Below are 15,393 nucleotides of genomic sequence, written 5' to 3' on the forward strand. Positions count from 1 at the left end.
AAGAAATGTGGGTTAAATTTCCAGAGAGAAACAAACAAAAATCTCATTTTTTTAATAAAAAAAAGAATAAATCGCCATGTCATATAGCCCATGTAGGCCAGTGTTTGACAAGTAGGATCAAATACTAACAGAGTTAGTGATCTGTTAACAGAGTGGTGCCAGCACAAACTAAAAGTCAAGTTGGAGTTGTTGGGCGTCAAAGTGTTAGTTGGGAGTGGCAACGGCCAAAGATAGATAGTTGAGGGTGATAAAATTCAATAAACACTTTATAAAATTCCCTTCAAACAAAAGTATTCTCTCATGTGTTATTAGTTTTTGAGAGTATTATTTAACAAATTATTCTCAAATTCTGTACTCATACTATGAAAGTAAATTTAACTTCTTTAGCATTTAGGGTACTAATACCAGACACGTCAGCAAGAACCCAACTTATCTAAAATTTTAGATAAAACCAAACTGAACTGACAATTTTGTAAGTTTTAGTGGCTGCTAAAATAAATTTGAAAAAAAAGATGAACAAAATTAAGGATGCAACAATTTTGTACGGATATAAAAGCATAACCATGGTGATTAAGGTAAAATGGCACATCATTTGAGTTATTAGATAGATACACAACAGTTAAACTCCAAACTAGAAAACTAAAAGCTTAAAGCTCAACTTCCGTTTATATGTTCTGGAACCACAACAAATCACCACCACCTGTCTGGTGCAGCATCGCGTCAATCTCATCACCGTCCTCCATCTCCAACTGTTAACGACAATACTATAAACATGAGCACCCTCATATAGACGCACATTTGCAAAATGAACTGACGGGTCGAATAACGGGTCAAAACGAATTAGTGACTAAAAAGGTAGAACTAGGTAGTACCACATTTTTGTATTTTTTTTTCCCAAATCAATCCAGCAATGTATTAAATACTGGTAACAATAACAACATTAAAGGGTGAGAGTTGGCTACAGAGTCCATTTTTCCTACAAAGTGTACAAAGTCATAAAACACCACAATTTCAGCCATAAAACACGCTCAAAACCCACAAATAACAAAGTGAAGATTACTAAAACGTCATATTTGTGGGTTGTGTTGTGTTTTGGATGATAAAGCTTTGATTATCAAATGACTAACATTAGTGTGTTTTGTGTTGATTATCATGTTGTGTTTTATATTCATAGTTCTATGATGGTGTGTTTGAAGTTTTTATGGACTGTTAGGGTTTGGATATTGTGTTTTAGTGATATTCACTATGTTATTGTGGGTTTTGAGTGTGTTTTATGACTGAAATTGTGGTGTTTTATGACTTTGTACACTTTGTAGGAAAACTGGACTTTGTAGCAGAACCCTACCCTTAAACTATATATTTTACCTATAAAACAAAATAATTTAGTACATTGCACACATTTGAATATACATATAATTTATTACTAGTTCGACCCATTTGACCCGTTACATGTAACATTCAACCCGAAATACCTTGTTTCCATCAACTGTAAGATTTTAAAGTATCAGACTCGTCAAAAAGGATTGATAACAAAAAATACATATACAAAAATACCAGCCCAAACGCAAAAACTAAGCATTATTCAGGATTCATATGTGTAAATGTGTGTGCATAAGGGGGAGAGAGAGAGAACCTCATCTGGCGTCTGCTCTGCACGAAGACGGCGGCCATCAAACAAGAAAGCAATGGAGTTGATCTCAACAGACTGCCTGTCACAGTATGCATTCATCAGCTTCTTAAGCTGTGTGCTTCGTTTGATCCTAAAGAAAACTTCATTTCCATCCTGTAAAAGAATTAAAAGAACAAACACATATCAAAAGATCATCGTAGTACATCCATGTTATAAAAACAATATCATCAACTCACCTATGCATAAACCTTTTATAATGGTTGAGTAAGATAAAATCAGAAAAAAGCCATGTTACAGATTAACAAAAGTCAAATTGAGATTATGGGAACAGAAAGAAGTATAGGACATCAAAGACACGAAAACTTGTATCATGAAACAAAATCCAACACAAGATTTACAAGCAAATCATCAGATAACATATAAAGAAAGAAAGATATCAAAAAATAACTTGCAGATGAATTTAGATAGCCTTTGAATGAAATTTGACGATAGCAAGGGGGTGACACAGTGGTAAACACCTGAATCAAGTTCCAATCCAGCTTTCACACCCTATTCTTAAATAGGGTATTGACAAGCTTGGTCTAAAAAAAGTGTGGCTGATGGACGAGGCTATCATGATTCGGCAGAGGTCTGATGCACATCTAGTCAAAATTGGTCGAAATTGGGGTCTGTAGAAGAGTGATATGTAAAAACAACCAAAAGGAAGACGATATAGTGAATATTTTACTTGATAAAAGACTCACATGTAAAACAGATGACACACATGCAGTGTTGTAGAGATCGCTAGTCAGGCGGTGAGGTGCCGCCTAAGGATTAATCCCGATTAACATAGGGATTAATGGATTGGACTTTTATGTATAGTTTTACAAATATATAAATATAGAGTTAATTTTAAACATTTTATGTATGAATTTACAAGTTTAGGAACCGTATGTAAATTAGTGAAAGATAGAGGTGTGTTAAATGTTAAAAACCCAAACTTAATAAAACCTAATCCCTTCCCACATTCCTCATAACACAGACTGTTTACAACTCTTCATCTTTCATCAGATACAACAAAAACACAAACCCTATCCCCAAATTCGCTTCATCTAAACAATTATTTCTTCAATGGAATTCAATTTTGAACAATGGATACAGATGCAGGTCCGATTTTGGTTTTAATCAAGGTGAGAACTCATTCCACTTGACAGATTTGGTCCGGTTTTGACCTATTATGATCCAACTTTGACCTTTTTTTGACCAATTAGTCCGATTTCAGACATTTTAGACCAATATTGACTGATTTTGACTTTTACCGCCTAAGTTGACCGATTTGGCAAAATCGAGGCGGTGGACCTCCTATTCCCGTCTAGGTGCCGATTTCTACAACACTGCACACATGCAGCTTTAGGTTGTACTCAATTCAAAGCTTATTTGGTTGTACATAAACACTCCCGGCTCGGCTTTCAAAACCAGAGCCTAAACACCTCTATGCCCCCGCACTTTTTAACCAAGTTGACGACGCAGAGAGTTTACCGGTAACAGGTTCTCCACGTAATAAAATGAAAGTTTCCAAAATCTCAAAGCTATCTTATCAAACAAAAAACCGTTTCTGTCATCTAAGAATTTTGATTAAAAAAACACAACTAAACCAAATGAACAAGCGATCAAAGTTCAATGCATGTAGAAACTAAAGTTCCATAGTAAACATTTGATGAGCAAAATCTACCATAAGCTCAAACTTTAGCTAATTTCATGCAAAATAACCTGTTAAATACCCTATCAATCCGTACGCATATGTTAAATTCCAGATACAAACGATCCACAACAAATCAAGAGATATACACTAATACACTCAATCAAACCACACACATATAACCGAAACCGTAAATTCAATACAAATCCCTAAACAATTAACCTAATCAAACAACAATCATCAACAATACAACACAAAACGTCAAATTAACTGTAGCATACATCGATCGTCACCAGAATTATACGAAAAAAAAACGAACTAATTGCATGCATCACAAAAACAGAAAAAAAGTAAACATAAACATAAACCCTAACCTGTCCTTTCACTTTCAGGTTGATATGTGCGCCTTGATCTCCGGCAGGCTTCTTGTCTTCTTCGTTGTTGGTGACTCCCGACATCTTTTGCTCCGATCAACGAAAACTCTCACTCACAATCGGTTCTTTGCGCCACTAGTACGCTGAAATTTCCTCCTCAGTTTATTGTTTATATATGAAAGCGTGAAAGGTCAAGTACTTGAATCAACGGTTCGGATTTGTTTCGTGAATAACGGCGATCTGACGGTGGAAATTGAGGGATGGGAATAACTTATTTTTTATCATGTCAAGAAACACCCCGTAGCTTTTAGGGGGGTGTTTGGGATTCCTTTTTAACTTCTCCTTCTCAAAAGTCCTTCTCAAGATCCAGAAGTAAGAAATCCAGACTTCTCAAAAACTCCTTTTTGAAGACAAAATTAACTCTAAAAGTCCTTATTTTCATTATGTTTGGAATTCCTTTTGCTTCAGAAGAACTTCTCAGATGATGTTTGGGGTTCCTTCTCTTCTCATAAGTCCTTTTTGCTCCAAAAAGTCACTTTTAATAGGAATCCCAAACACCCCCTAGATATCCAAGTTAAGTACCACTTAAATGAAACAATTACAAAAATAATTGATGTAGGTGGAGAAATGGTTGTACTATACTTGGGGTGCTTGATTGAGTTTGTACAAGGACTTGTGCGAGTGCGACCGCCATACTTGATCTGGTGTCACGCGATTGATAAGACATGGTGGATGGTGCATATACATTGTTTATACGATTCACATGTAAGAAAGTGTTCTTCTTGTCTAATTTGTGAGTGGACTGAGTACGAGACACGTCTACTGAGAGGACAGCTTGAGTCGGTGTTGGTTTGACAATTGGACTAAATGTATTCTCTATAGCAACAACTGATCATGCTTTGTAGTGTTCCAAGGGGCCAATTTATTTGAATTTGTGACAGAAAAAGGCTACATACATTGAATTATCCATCGACTATGGGGTCGGGGAACCAATACCTATGTATCGTTATCCTGCAAAGCACAGAAGTTGGTTTGCATAGCATGTAACAAAATTGAGTTCGGCAGGGCTTTGGCATATGTCATGTTTTCGCAAACGATATTGATGTGTGTAAATGTGTACTCAAAATTGGACCAAGTTTTAAAGGATGGAATTACTTAAAAACTACACACAAACGATAAGTGTACCGGTCGTGAAATAGTAAAGCAAGCAAGACTGAGTATCGAACCTAGGGACTAGGTGTGGGAAACTCTAAAACTCAGACTAAACCGAATACCAGCTAAAATTAATTTGGTTTTTTTATTATTATAAGAGTTAAATGCTTGGTTGGTCCCTGTTGTTTGCAAAAATTGCAAACTTTGTCCCAGTGGTTTACGAATACTAATTAGACCTGTGGTCCCAAAACTTGTAAAAATGAACTCGCTTGGTCCCCTGCCCTAACTTCAGTTAAATTTCTCTGTTAAAACACCCCATGTGCTTAGCACGTGAGGGTAATTTGGTCATTTCACTTCAATTTGATGTCTACTTTTGCAATTGCACAGTATAGTCCCTGGATTTCAGTTGATATTTATGGTTTTCCCTCTCATTTCTTCTCATCTCTCTCACACTAACACCCAGAAACTCTCCCCGTCTCTTCACTTTCTTTGCAAAATCCAGGCGATTGAAGAGATAATCGGAGCGTTTAAGGTCGATCAAACATAATGGGTTGGTACCTTAGGGCCGAGTATGATGATTTTATTCCAGATCGTGATTATAGTAAGTTTTTTGTGTGATTGTGCTAAAGTTCAAACATTTACCTATTTTGAGGTGTTTGTGTTAGAAAATTACTGATACATAGTGTGTTGCCTGTTTTTTGTTATGATATTTGAACAGATGCAAACCCTACTTTGTTTTTGCAAAAATCTTCTATGGTGGATCTTTTAGGAGGTTTCCAGGAAGAAGGTGTCTACAAGGAAGGTCAGCGTATGTGGATTACATCGACATTGATGAGTTTTCTGTCCATGAAGTTGAGTGGATGGTGTGAGACCTTAAGCTGTTCAAAGAAAAGGTGCCAATTTAGTATCAATTTCGAATACCAGGTAGAGATTTAGATACTGGTTTGGTAGCTTTAGGGTGTGATGCTGATGTTCGTAACTTGGCACAATATGTGGGTGAAAATAAGTTAATCAACTTTTTCATTGAACATGGAAAATCTATGGTTGATACTTATTAAAATCACCTGAGGGATCATCTAGGGTTGTTATTGAGGAATTATGAGAGGAAAACCAAAATGTCCAGGAGATTGTTTGTGTTAGACAAAAGAAAAGTTGGTACCTGGAAGGAGACTGATGCTTGAGTATGTTGAAAGGTCATCTAGTGCTAATAAGAATACAAGTAATATGTTAGTTAATAATCCAGTAGGTAACAATGATAATATAGAGATTGAGACTGATAATGCAAAAGAGGTTACATGTGTAGATGGTATTAACTTTGATGACATTGACTTTTCTGGAGTATTCCCAAAAAATGAGGGTCATAAGGATGATGAGGGTGAGGTTGAGGTTAATTGTAGGAATGAAATTGAGGGTAATAGGGAAGTTGAGGATGATATGGAGGCTGAGGGTGATAGGGAGGATGAGGATGATAAGGAGGACGAGGGTGGTAGTGAGGCTGACTGCTCTCATCAAAGTGAGAATGAGGGTGATAATTCAGAAGACAGTGACTACATAGTTGATTATGATTATGAGGTGGAAGAAACAAAAGTTGATATGAGGGACTTCAATGCTTTTGTAGATAAGGATGAAGAATATGCGGGAAGCTGTAATTCTGGCACTGATTGTGATGGTGTTAGAAATGAAGTGGATTATGAAAATGAAATTGATGATAACCTTAGCTATGAATCAAGTGAAAAGCTAGTTTTCCTCAGTTTTCATATATGTGGAAATGGTTGCAAATTACTATTGATCACTAACTGAAAGTTATCATTTTTTGCTAATCTGATAGTCATAGTCATCGGATAGAATGACAACTATTTATTTAAAAGAAATTGTAGCAAGGCACGGTGAATTAGATCACTCATTCCACCGGTTCCTTGCATTTGTTTACAAATCAATTAAAAAAATATGGTAGAGTGATATGGACTTATTCTAATACGTGGGATTTCAAGATAATTTGCAACCACTTCCTTTGGCTTGCCAGCTTGTTTGTGGCGAACTAGAGGGGTCAATGTTCTTTGGCTTGCCAACTTGTTTGTGGCGAACTGGAGGGGTAAAGTAGGATGCATGAAGCAAGGTTTTACTTGGGTCAACAATTTGGATCTGCAAAGGAGGTTAAAGAACATGTTAGGAGGCATGCCGTTCTTACCAAAAGGGAGTTGTCATTTTTGAGAAATAACAAGGCTAGGATTAAAGTAATATGTGAAGGGAATGTCCCAGTTTACAAGAAAGGTGATGCGTTTGTGAAACAAGTACCCAAGAAGGGGAATAAGGGAAAAACCATTGGGACCAAGCCAAGTGAATCTACTGTTGGGCCCAATTCCAACAACATTGACCCCTCCAGTTCGCCACAAACAAGCTGGCAAGCCAAAGAAAAAGAGGAGAAAAGACCAAGTGGAGGTTGAAGATAACATGGAGACGAAATGAAAGCTGACAAGAAAGGGTGGGACTGTAACCTGTAAGAACTGCAATGTGAAGGGGGCATAATTCAAGAGGCTGCAAGGAGCCAAAGAAAGGAATGACAGCTGAAGTGGTTTTGCAAATGATGAGGTAGCTGATGGTGGTTCTGCTGGTGGTTCTGCAGCTGATGGTGGTTCTGTAGGTGAAGAATAGGTTGGATGCTTTTGAAAGGGCTACATTTATAATATCTTTTTGTTATGTTAATCAACCGTATACTTTAAACAATACTTATTAACTTTTGGTTGTCTTTATTATGTTTGATATGCTTAACTATTGTGGCTTATGTTTATGCCACCATTTTGGTAATGTTAATCGGCTTATATTTATGGTTGTCTTTGGAAATTGAGTGTGTGTTTGTTAGATTTGTTGGGTTATTAAGTGGGTTGTTGTGCAATAAATATGGTTGGTTGAAAGATCAGCTTTGTCAGGGTAATAAATATGGTTTGTTGTGTCTTTATTAGGTTTGTTGGGTATTAAGTGAGTAGTTGGTTATGGCAATAAATGTTCACCCGTATCGCTTTTGCGCTTTATTACAAATTGGTCATCCGTATCGCTTTTGCAATTTATTACAAATTGGCCATCCGTATTACTTTTGCGCTTTATTTAACAATGGTCATCTGTATTACTTTTGCGCTTTGTTTGAACACCCAAAATTGACCAATTTCATTAAAGTAATATTTGGTCAAATTACATAACTCACATTACACTCAAGCTAACAACATTGCAAACTGCAACCCTATCAGAAACAACAGTACTAAAATCAACGTGTTCTTCCATCTTAGATCAGTTCGTAGTTCATCCCTTTCATGATCCACCCTGTTTCTTGCTCGGAGTAGCCCTGGAATGATGCGAACAGCTCGTGGGCATATTGGCGGGTCAAGCCAACCAACAAATCCAAGACACGTGACATCCTGTAACATCAAACAATTCAAAAAATCGAACCAAACACAACATCGATTAATGAAAGCTAATGTTTAACGGTGATGGACATGAATAGAATTGACGTCCTGGGTTGTTGTCGGTCCATGATGTTCGAACAGCGGCTAACTTTCCAGATCGACAGGTTGCCATCATCTAGGGTTCCAGGAGAATCATGGGAGAGAGGAGGAAGACGGTCGTTAATTTTGAGGGAAAAATCTAGGGTTCCAGGAGAAACATGGGAGAGAGGAGGAAGACGGTCGTTATTTTTTAGGGAAAAGAGGAAAATATGGTGGTTTTATAATGGGCGGGACTGAAAGGACCAAATTACCCTCACGTGCTAAGCACGTGGGGTGTTTTAACAGAAAAATTTAACTGAAGTTAGGGCAGGGGACCAAGCGAGTTTATTTTTGACAAGTTTTGGGACCACGGGTGTAATTAGTAAACCACTAGGACCAAGTCTGCAATTTTTGCAAACAAAGGGACCAACTAAGCATTTAACTCTTAAAAAAAAAAATTTCTTTTGTCGTTTAGTGGCTTATTTAATTCAACTTTCAGCAATTGTATAATAAAGGTCCCTCGAATTTTAAACACATGTCAATATGCACCATCTTTTTGTCAGCAACATTCTTTTTGGTCAACACACTTTCACGAATCTTTTTCTTTTCACTTTGTATATGGAACTAGCGTTTACCCCGCCCGCGTTGCGGGACACCAAGCCGATTTTTTCTCTCTCATAACGTGTACGTTTGTGTTTTTGTTACTTGCACATACTACTCATAACACAATCTCAAATAAATTACATCGAGTCAACCATTATCATATTTTTGCTAGGACAAATGAGCGTGTGTCAGGCAGCCGCCTGACACGAATAAAAATTACACTGAGTCAAACAATTAAAACAAAACACTACAACAGTTAAAAGAGGTAAAACAATGGCATGACTGTAATTTTACACTATGGACAAAATTGTAACTTAACCAAAACACTACAACAGTTAAAAGAGGTAAAACAATGGCATGACTGTAATTTTACACTATGGACAAAATTGTAACTTAACCAGGGAAACAAACAAAAACGATGGTGAAAATGTAAATTTAAGTTGAGAGCAAAATCGTAACTTGGCTGGAAATAAAAAAACTAATGACAAAGCTGTAAATTTAAACGGGGCAAAGTCGTAATTTTCAACCGAGAGCAAAATTGAAATTTTTAATTGAGAGTGAAAGCGTAAATTTATTTTTAAGTGAGGGTAAAAACATAATTTTGAACTGACGACAAAATCATAATTTTAAAGATGGATAAAATCGTAAATTTGTTGTGCCAATAATTAGCTTTTCCGGATGCCATATGGCATCCAATGATTGGGCAGCCGCCCCTATCAGCCAAGCGAAGGAAAGAACTATTACCGCCCATGAGGTTTATTAATATGTAAAATAAAATTAGTATAACTTTCCATATATATGGCAAGCTTAGTCCCTCATTTTTATGAATTATTTTTAAACTGCTTTTCCTAAAATGCAGTATTAGTCCGTCAAACACTTCAAATTCTTCGTTCTTCATTCGTTTAAGCTAGTTTTTAATTCTTTTTCACACCAGGACTTACAAATAAACAATACAATCAAATAAAAAGTGAAAACTATTAAAACGACTCTAAAACTATTTAAAATGATATAATTTACATAGAATAAAAGCGTATGTTTTGCAACACATTAGATATCCTACCTTAACAATTTTAAAAGCGTCAAACTTTGTGATCGTTTTGCCATTTAAAGCCTACAACATAAGGAACACACATGCTAAAGTATACATAAAATCATTGAAAACTAAAATAAATCAATATGATGTAAATGAAATAATTATTTGTTTATTAAGAATAAAAAATGTAATTGTTTATTAGAAAATCTTCAAGATCTAAATTAATAAAGATGACTTAAATAGTATAATGAAACTAAAATAAATCAATATGATTTAAATGAAATAATTATCTGTTTTTTAAGAAAAAAAAATGTAATTATTCACTAGGTAGAAAACATAAAAATGCAAATTCGTCCATTTGGGTGGTGTCGTGGTGTAGTTAGGGCTGTAAACGAACCAAACGTTCATGAACTGTTCGTGAACTTGTTCGGCGGGAAGTTCGTTTATGTTCGTTTATTTAATAAATGAACAAACATGAACAAAAAATTTTGTTCGTTTAATTAAATGAACGAACATGAACACACCATGTGTTCGTTCATTTATGTTCGTGAACGTTCGTTTATGTTCGTTCATATATGTTCGTGAACGTTCATTTATGTCCGTTGATTTACGTTCGTTTAAATGTTAGTAAATAGATAAATAGTTATATTTATAAAAATATTAGGTTTTCTAACTACTTATATAAATATAACTAATTAGCAATTGAGTTTTCTTGTAATAAAAAATGAAATATAAATTTTTTCTTGGATTGTAACTGATTACTTACTTAATATTTATATAAAAATACTTAATTTTACTATTTGTGAACCCTAATTTAGATATGTTTTCGGATGAACTGTAATATATTAGACTTGTTTGTTTGTGTTCACTAATATTAAATTGTGTTTCTTTATAGATAATTGTTCAATTATGTTCATTTGTGTTCGTTTATGTTTGTTCAATTATGTTAATTTATGTTTATTCAAATATGTTCACTTAATTTTTTTTTGTTTATGTTCGTGAACTGTTCGTTCAGGCTTTAAACGAACGAACATAAACGAACACGAACATGCCCGATTTCTTAATGAACGAACACGAACAAGAAAATGTGTTCTGTTATATGTTCGTGTTCGTGTTCGGTTAAAGTTAAATGAACGAACACAAACATGTCTATGTTCGTGTTTGTTCGGTTCATTTACAGGCCTAGGTGTAGTGGTGCACAAATCGGGTTTTTTTTAAAAACCAGTTCCGGGTATGGAACCGGGTTCGGGTAGGATCGGGTTTTACAAAATCGGGTTTTTTTAAAAACCGGGTCGGGTCCGGGTCCGGGTTTTCTTCCCAAAATGTATACCCAATATACCCGGGTTCGGGTCGGGTTTTATAAAACCCGGGTATTATAATACCCTATTTCCGGGTTCGGGTCCGGTTCGAGTATTCATCGGGTAGGGTTCGGGTATGCATCGGGTTGGGACAAAACCCGCACCAGGTATTAAAAAAACTTGGAAGCATTTATATATTTGTATAATTTTAAGGAGTTTAGTTGTCTCTAGATTTGTATGTATTATACGGGGTTTAGTGGACTCCTAATTTATATTTACTTTTTTCTGTAGTTATATTTTTATCAACTACATGTCATACATCTTTGTCCTATTTTCGAAAGGTGTCTGCACTTTTTTTTTCTTTATAGTTTTTTGGGGATGGGCTAGGCTCCAAACAACACCTCAACTTGGAATTCGATCTCCCAATCTGGTTCTAACTTCAAATCAGTTCTTAAAGCGATCATGAGTTCTAACTTCTAAGTAGCGGTTCCGGGTATTTATAAAAACCGGATTTCGGGTATAAACCGGGTATAAAAATACCCGGTTCCGGGTTCAGGTTTTAGATCAAATATGAATACCCGGTCCCTACCCTATGGGTAGGGTCGGGTTCGGGTATAGAAAACCCGGTTTTTATAATACCCGGTTCCAGGTTTTTTTCGGGATCCGGGTCCGGGTTCAGGTTTTTTGTGCACCACTACCGTGGTGTGATGCCATGATTGATAACACATGCATAGGCCCAAATATTATTTTCTTTGATTATCGGCCCACATACGCATGCGTAGGCCCAATAAGAAAACACTTCATCAGGTCATCATACCAAGCTTCAGTTCATTCGCTTATTTTATATGAACTATTAAATATTGTTTTTATTTCACCATCACCAAATCTATATATACTACTTATTCAGTTATTTGAAACCAGATATAGAGCTCTTGACGAAAGAAAAGAAAAAACTAAGCTGAAACAATTTGACGGAAACCTATATTTATGACGATTTTCATGAATAGAAACTAAAGTTAACGTTTTGCTAAACCAGACCACAACTTGACAACAAGCTCTATGAATGAACTTAAACAAAAAAGACTATTTCGTCACTCAGTCACCACCCGTGTTGTGGCTTCGGAGTGTAAACAAGTCGAGACAAACTCAAGCTCGACCATTCTCGAGCTTAGCTTGGTTCATAACTTATGTTACAAGCTCGAGCTCGACTTGTTTATTATTTACTTAAATATTAATATGTATCTATTCAATTATTTTAATATATAGTTTAAAAATGGTAACTATATGTACCACAATACATAATATATACATGGAACTCTAGCCAAGTTCCCTGAATTGTTACGTAATAACATTTATCATTAGTTATACAACAACAAACTAGTTTATGGTTGTGAGTCTATCAAGGTGTATGAAGCTTATGTTCAACCTTAAATCGATAACTTTTAACAGTATATTTACATACTCTATCACATGTTTACAATATACGCATCTATGAATGTAAAAGTGGATGGGGGGGGGGGGGGGGGCTCTTTACACCTTGGCCACCATCCGGCCGATGAAGAAGAAAGGTGTTGCCCAAAGCCAAAGGCAAAAATCCCATGGGCGTGGGGCTCTTCCAACTTTGACCCATTTGATTTTTCACCACTTTCCCCTTGCCCCCTTGCCTTTCATCATCTCTGATGTAGAGGGCAAAGCCCTTTTGGTGATGTGACGCCATGGCATGCTTTTGCCACCTTGTCCTTGTCTATCACACAGTGTAGTCTAAGGGGAGTTTGTGTTGTATCTATTGTTTGACTATCACGGGTTGGATATTGGTGGAAGATGGTGCAATATTCCGAATAAGGTAAAAAAGGAGGTATTTCGCTTCTTTAAGGAGAGATTCACGGAGAACATGAATCATCATCCAACGCTTAACAGGGATGGGTTCAAGAAGTTGTCGGAAATCGAGCAAGCGGCGTTGATAGCTCCTTTCTCTCAAGCTGAGATCAAATAAGTGGTTTGGTCTTGCGGGAGTAACAAAGCCCCAAGGCCCGACGGTTTCAATATAAAATTCATTAAGCATTTTTGGAACATATTCGAAAAAGACTTTGGGGAATTGGTGAATTATTTCTATGATCATGAATCCTTAGATCAGTCTTTGTGCTCTTCTTTTATAGCCTTGGTGCCAAAGGTGAAAGGCCCAACTAAACTAAACGATGAATTTAGACCCATTAATTTGGCCGGGGTGGTGGTAAAAATTGTCTCAAAGCTGTTGGCCAATAGAATGAAAGGTATAATGAACTCGATTATATCGGAGAACCAATCGGCGTTCATAAAAAAGAGGTCTATCTTGGATAGGCCTTTCATAATCAACAAATATTTGGCTTGGATGCGGACAACGACGAAACAAGGTATGATCTTTAAAATCGATTTCGAGAAGGCTTACGATAGTATTTGTTGGGATTTTTTGGATGGATAACATGCATTTTCCTGGGAAGTGGAGAAGATGGGTTATGGGTCTTGTTGAGTCGGCTAAATCCTCGGTCCTTGTTAATGGTGCTCCTACGTTCGAATTCAAGTATTCAAAAGGGATAAGACAAGGCGATCTTATGTTGCCTTTTTTGTTTCTCATTGGGATGGATGCTTTTTCGGTGATGATGAAGAAGGCTATTGCCGAGGGGATCTTCAAGGGATTTGTAGCTCCGAATGGGGGCCCAAGTGTTTCTTGCTTATTGTTTGCCAATGACTCTCTTATTTTAGGGGAGTGGTCCGACTCGAGCGCTACCAACCTGTTAAGGTTGTTGAGATGCTTTAACATAATGTCGAGCCTTAACATTAACTATAATAATTCAAGCCTTATTGGGGTAGGAGTCAACGAAATGGAGGTGGTTTCTATGGCTAACAAGATTAATCGTAGAATAGGAAAGACCTCTTTTCTTAATATTGGGCTTAAAGTTGGTGCAAATATGAATCGTATTAGTTGTTGGCAACCGACTATAGACGTCTTTGATTCTAGGTTGGCGACTTGGAAAGCTTCGTCGCTATCATTGGGGGAAGACTCATGATTCTAAAATCGGTCCTCGAAAGTTTGCTGCCATACTACTTCTCTTAATATGAAGCGCCGGCTAAGGTTATCGATATATTGGAGGCCAAAAGAAGGGATTTTTTGGGGGTAGATCGGATAACAATAAATGTACGTTTTGGGTCGCTTGGGATTAAATAAGTAAGGATAAAAAGGGGGAAGGTTGGGTCTACGTTCGCTAAAGGTGTCTAAAATTGCTATGTTGATGAAATGGTGGTGGAAGTATAGACTTCAAGAGAAAGATTTATGGCGAAGGTTTATAGATGCAATCCATACGACACCGAGAACATGGCAAGCGGTGTCATATAATTAGCAAATTCCAGGTACATGGGCAGTTATAGCGAAGTTAGAAAATTTTACTATAACGTTTAACACCGACTTAGGGAAAGCTATCAAAACAAAGGTGTCACAACCCCCGTCCCCTAATAAACCCGGGAACGGGCGGCCGTGGCCAGTTTTGGTGGTATCTGTATTTTATCCATTTTGGCAGCGGAATTTACATCAGGACCGTAGTTAGGAAATATTTTATCAGAGTAAAATACCACATTTTCATAATATTAAAAACGTGGGAATAATCCCAAGTTTCAAGTACACACATTTTCATAGGGGTAAACCCTATTTTATTTAATAAAACAACTATTTATTTTAGGTAACTTTATTGCCACTTTTCCAAGCCTTCAGTGCTGTCCAGCTAGCTTCTATTTGGCTTTCACATTTTGTTACCTGAAACGCGTTTAAAAACATTTTGTCAGTAGGAAATACTGGTGAGTGAATCCTAGTTTAATCAAGTTTAATAAAGACCATTGTACATTATTGAGGGCGGTCGCACAATTACATTTGTTTCCATCTATTCAATTACCACCCACGGTACTGTCAACCCGACTTGTGCTCATGTTACTCCTCGCGAGGCAGTAACAAATTTTGTATACAAAACCCCAACATACCGACGATAATTGTAGAATACAAATACTCAATAACTGCTTAATATATTATTTAATTAAGTGAGGTTTTGTAAAAACAATTTGCAAAAAGCAGATTACTCACATTGCTGTCTTAGGTTTTCTGTAAGGGTTTCCTGGGAATTAGCT

General features: G+C 36.5%; 2 protein-coding genes across 2 annotated transcripts; one reads left to right on the plus strand and one right to left on the minus strand.

Moving 5' to 3' along the window:
• Positions 1-529: 529 nt before the first annotated feature.
• LOC118490693 (small ubiquitin-related modifier 1-like) lies at positions 530-3,845 on the minus strand. Its single transcript, XM_035988491.1, has 3 exons — positions 3,683-3,845; positions 1,634-1,783; positions 530-749 (listed from the first exon to the last, which is right to left on the minus strand). The coding sequence occupies exons 1-3, from the start codon at positions 3,764-3,766 to the stop codon at positions 666-668; spliced, it is 318 nt and encodes a 105-aa protein (XP_035844384.1). The 5' UTR covers positions 3,767-3,845; the 3' UTR covers positions 530-665.
• Positions 3,846-13,703: 9,858 nt separating this feature from the next.
• On the plus strand, positions 13,704-14,288 carry LOC110932072. Its single transcript, XM_022175433.1, has one exon. The coding sequence runs from the start codon at positions 13,704-13,706 to the stop codon at positions 14,286-14,288; it is 585 nt and encodes a 194-aa protein (XP_022031125.1).
• Positions 14,289-15,393: the final 1,105 nt, after the last annotated feature.

Source organism: Helianthus annuus, chromosome 3, assembly GCF_002127325.2.
Source record: "Helianthus annuus cultivar XRQ/B chromosome 3, HanXRQr2.0-SUNRISE, whole genome shotgun sequence".
Taxonomy (NCBI): Eukaryota; Viridiplantae; Streptophyta; class Magnoliopsida; order Asterales; family Asteraceae; genus Helianthus; species Helianthus annuus.

Coding starts and splice junctions, on each gene's coding strand:
- LOC110932072 (XM_022175433.1), top strand. CDS start 13,704: ATGCATTTTCCTGGGAAGTGGAGAAGATGGGTTATGGGTCTTGTTGAG.
- LOC118490693 (XM_035988491.1), bottom strand. CDS start 3,766: ATGTCGGGAGTCACCAACAACGAAGAAGACAAGAAGCCTGCCGGAGAT. Junction 1,784..3,682: donor ACCTGAAAGTGAAAGGACAG/GTTAGGGTTTAT, acceptor ATTCTTTTACAG/GATGGAAATGAAGTTTTCTT. Junction 750..1,633: donor CAGAGCAGACGCCAGATGAG/GTTCTCTCTCTC, acceptor TGTCGTTAACAG/TTGGAGATGGAGGACGGTGA.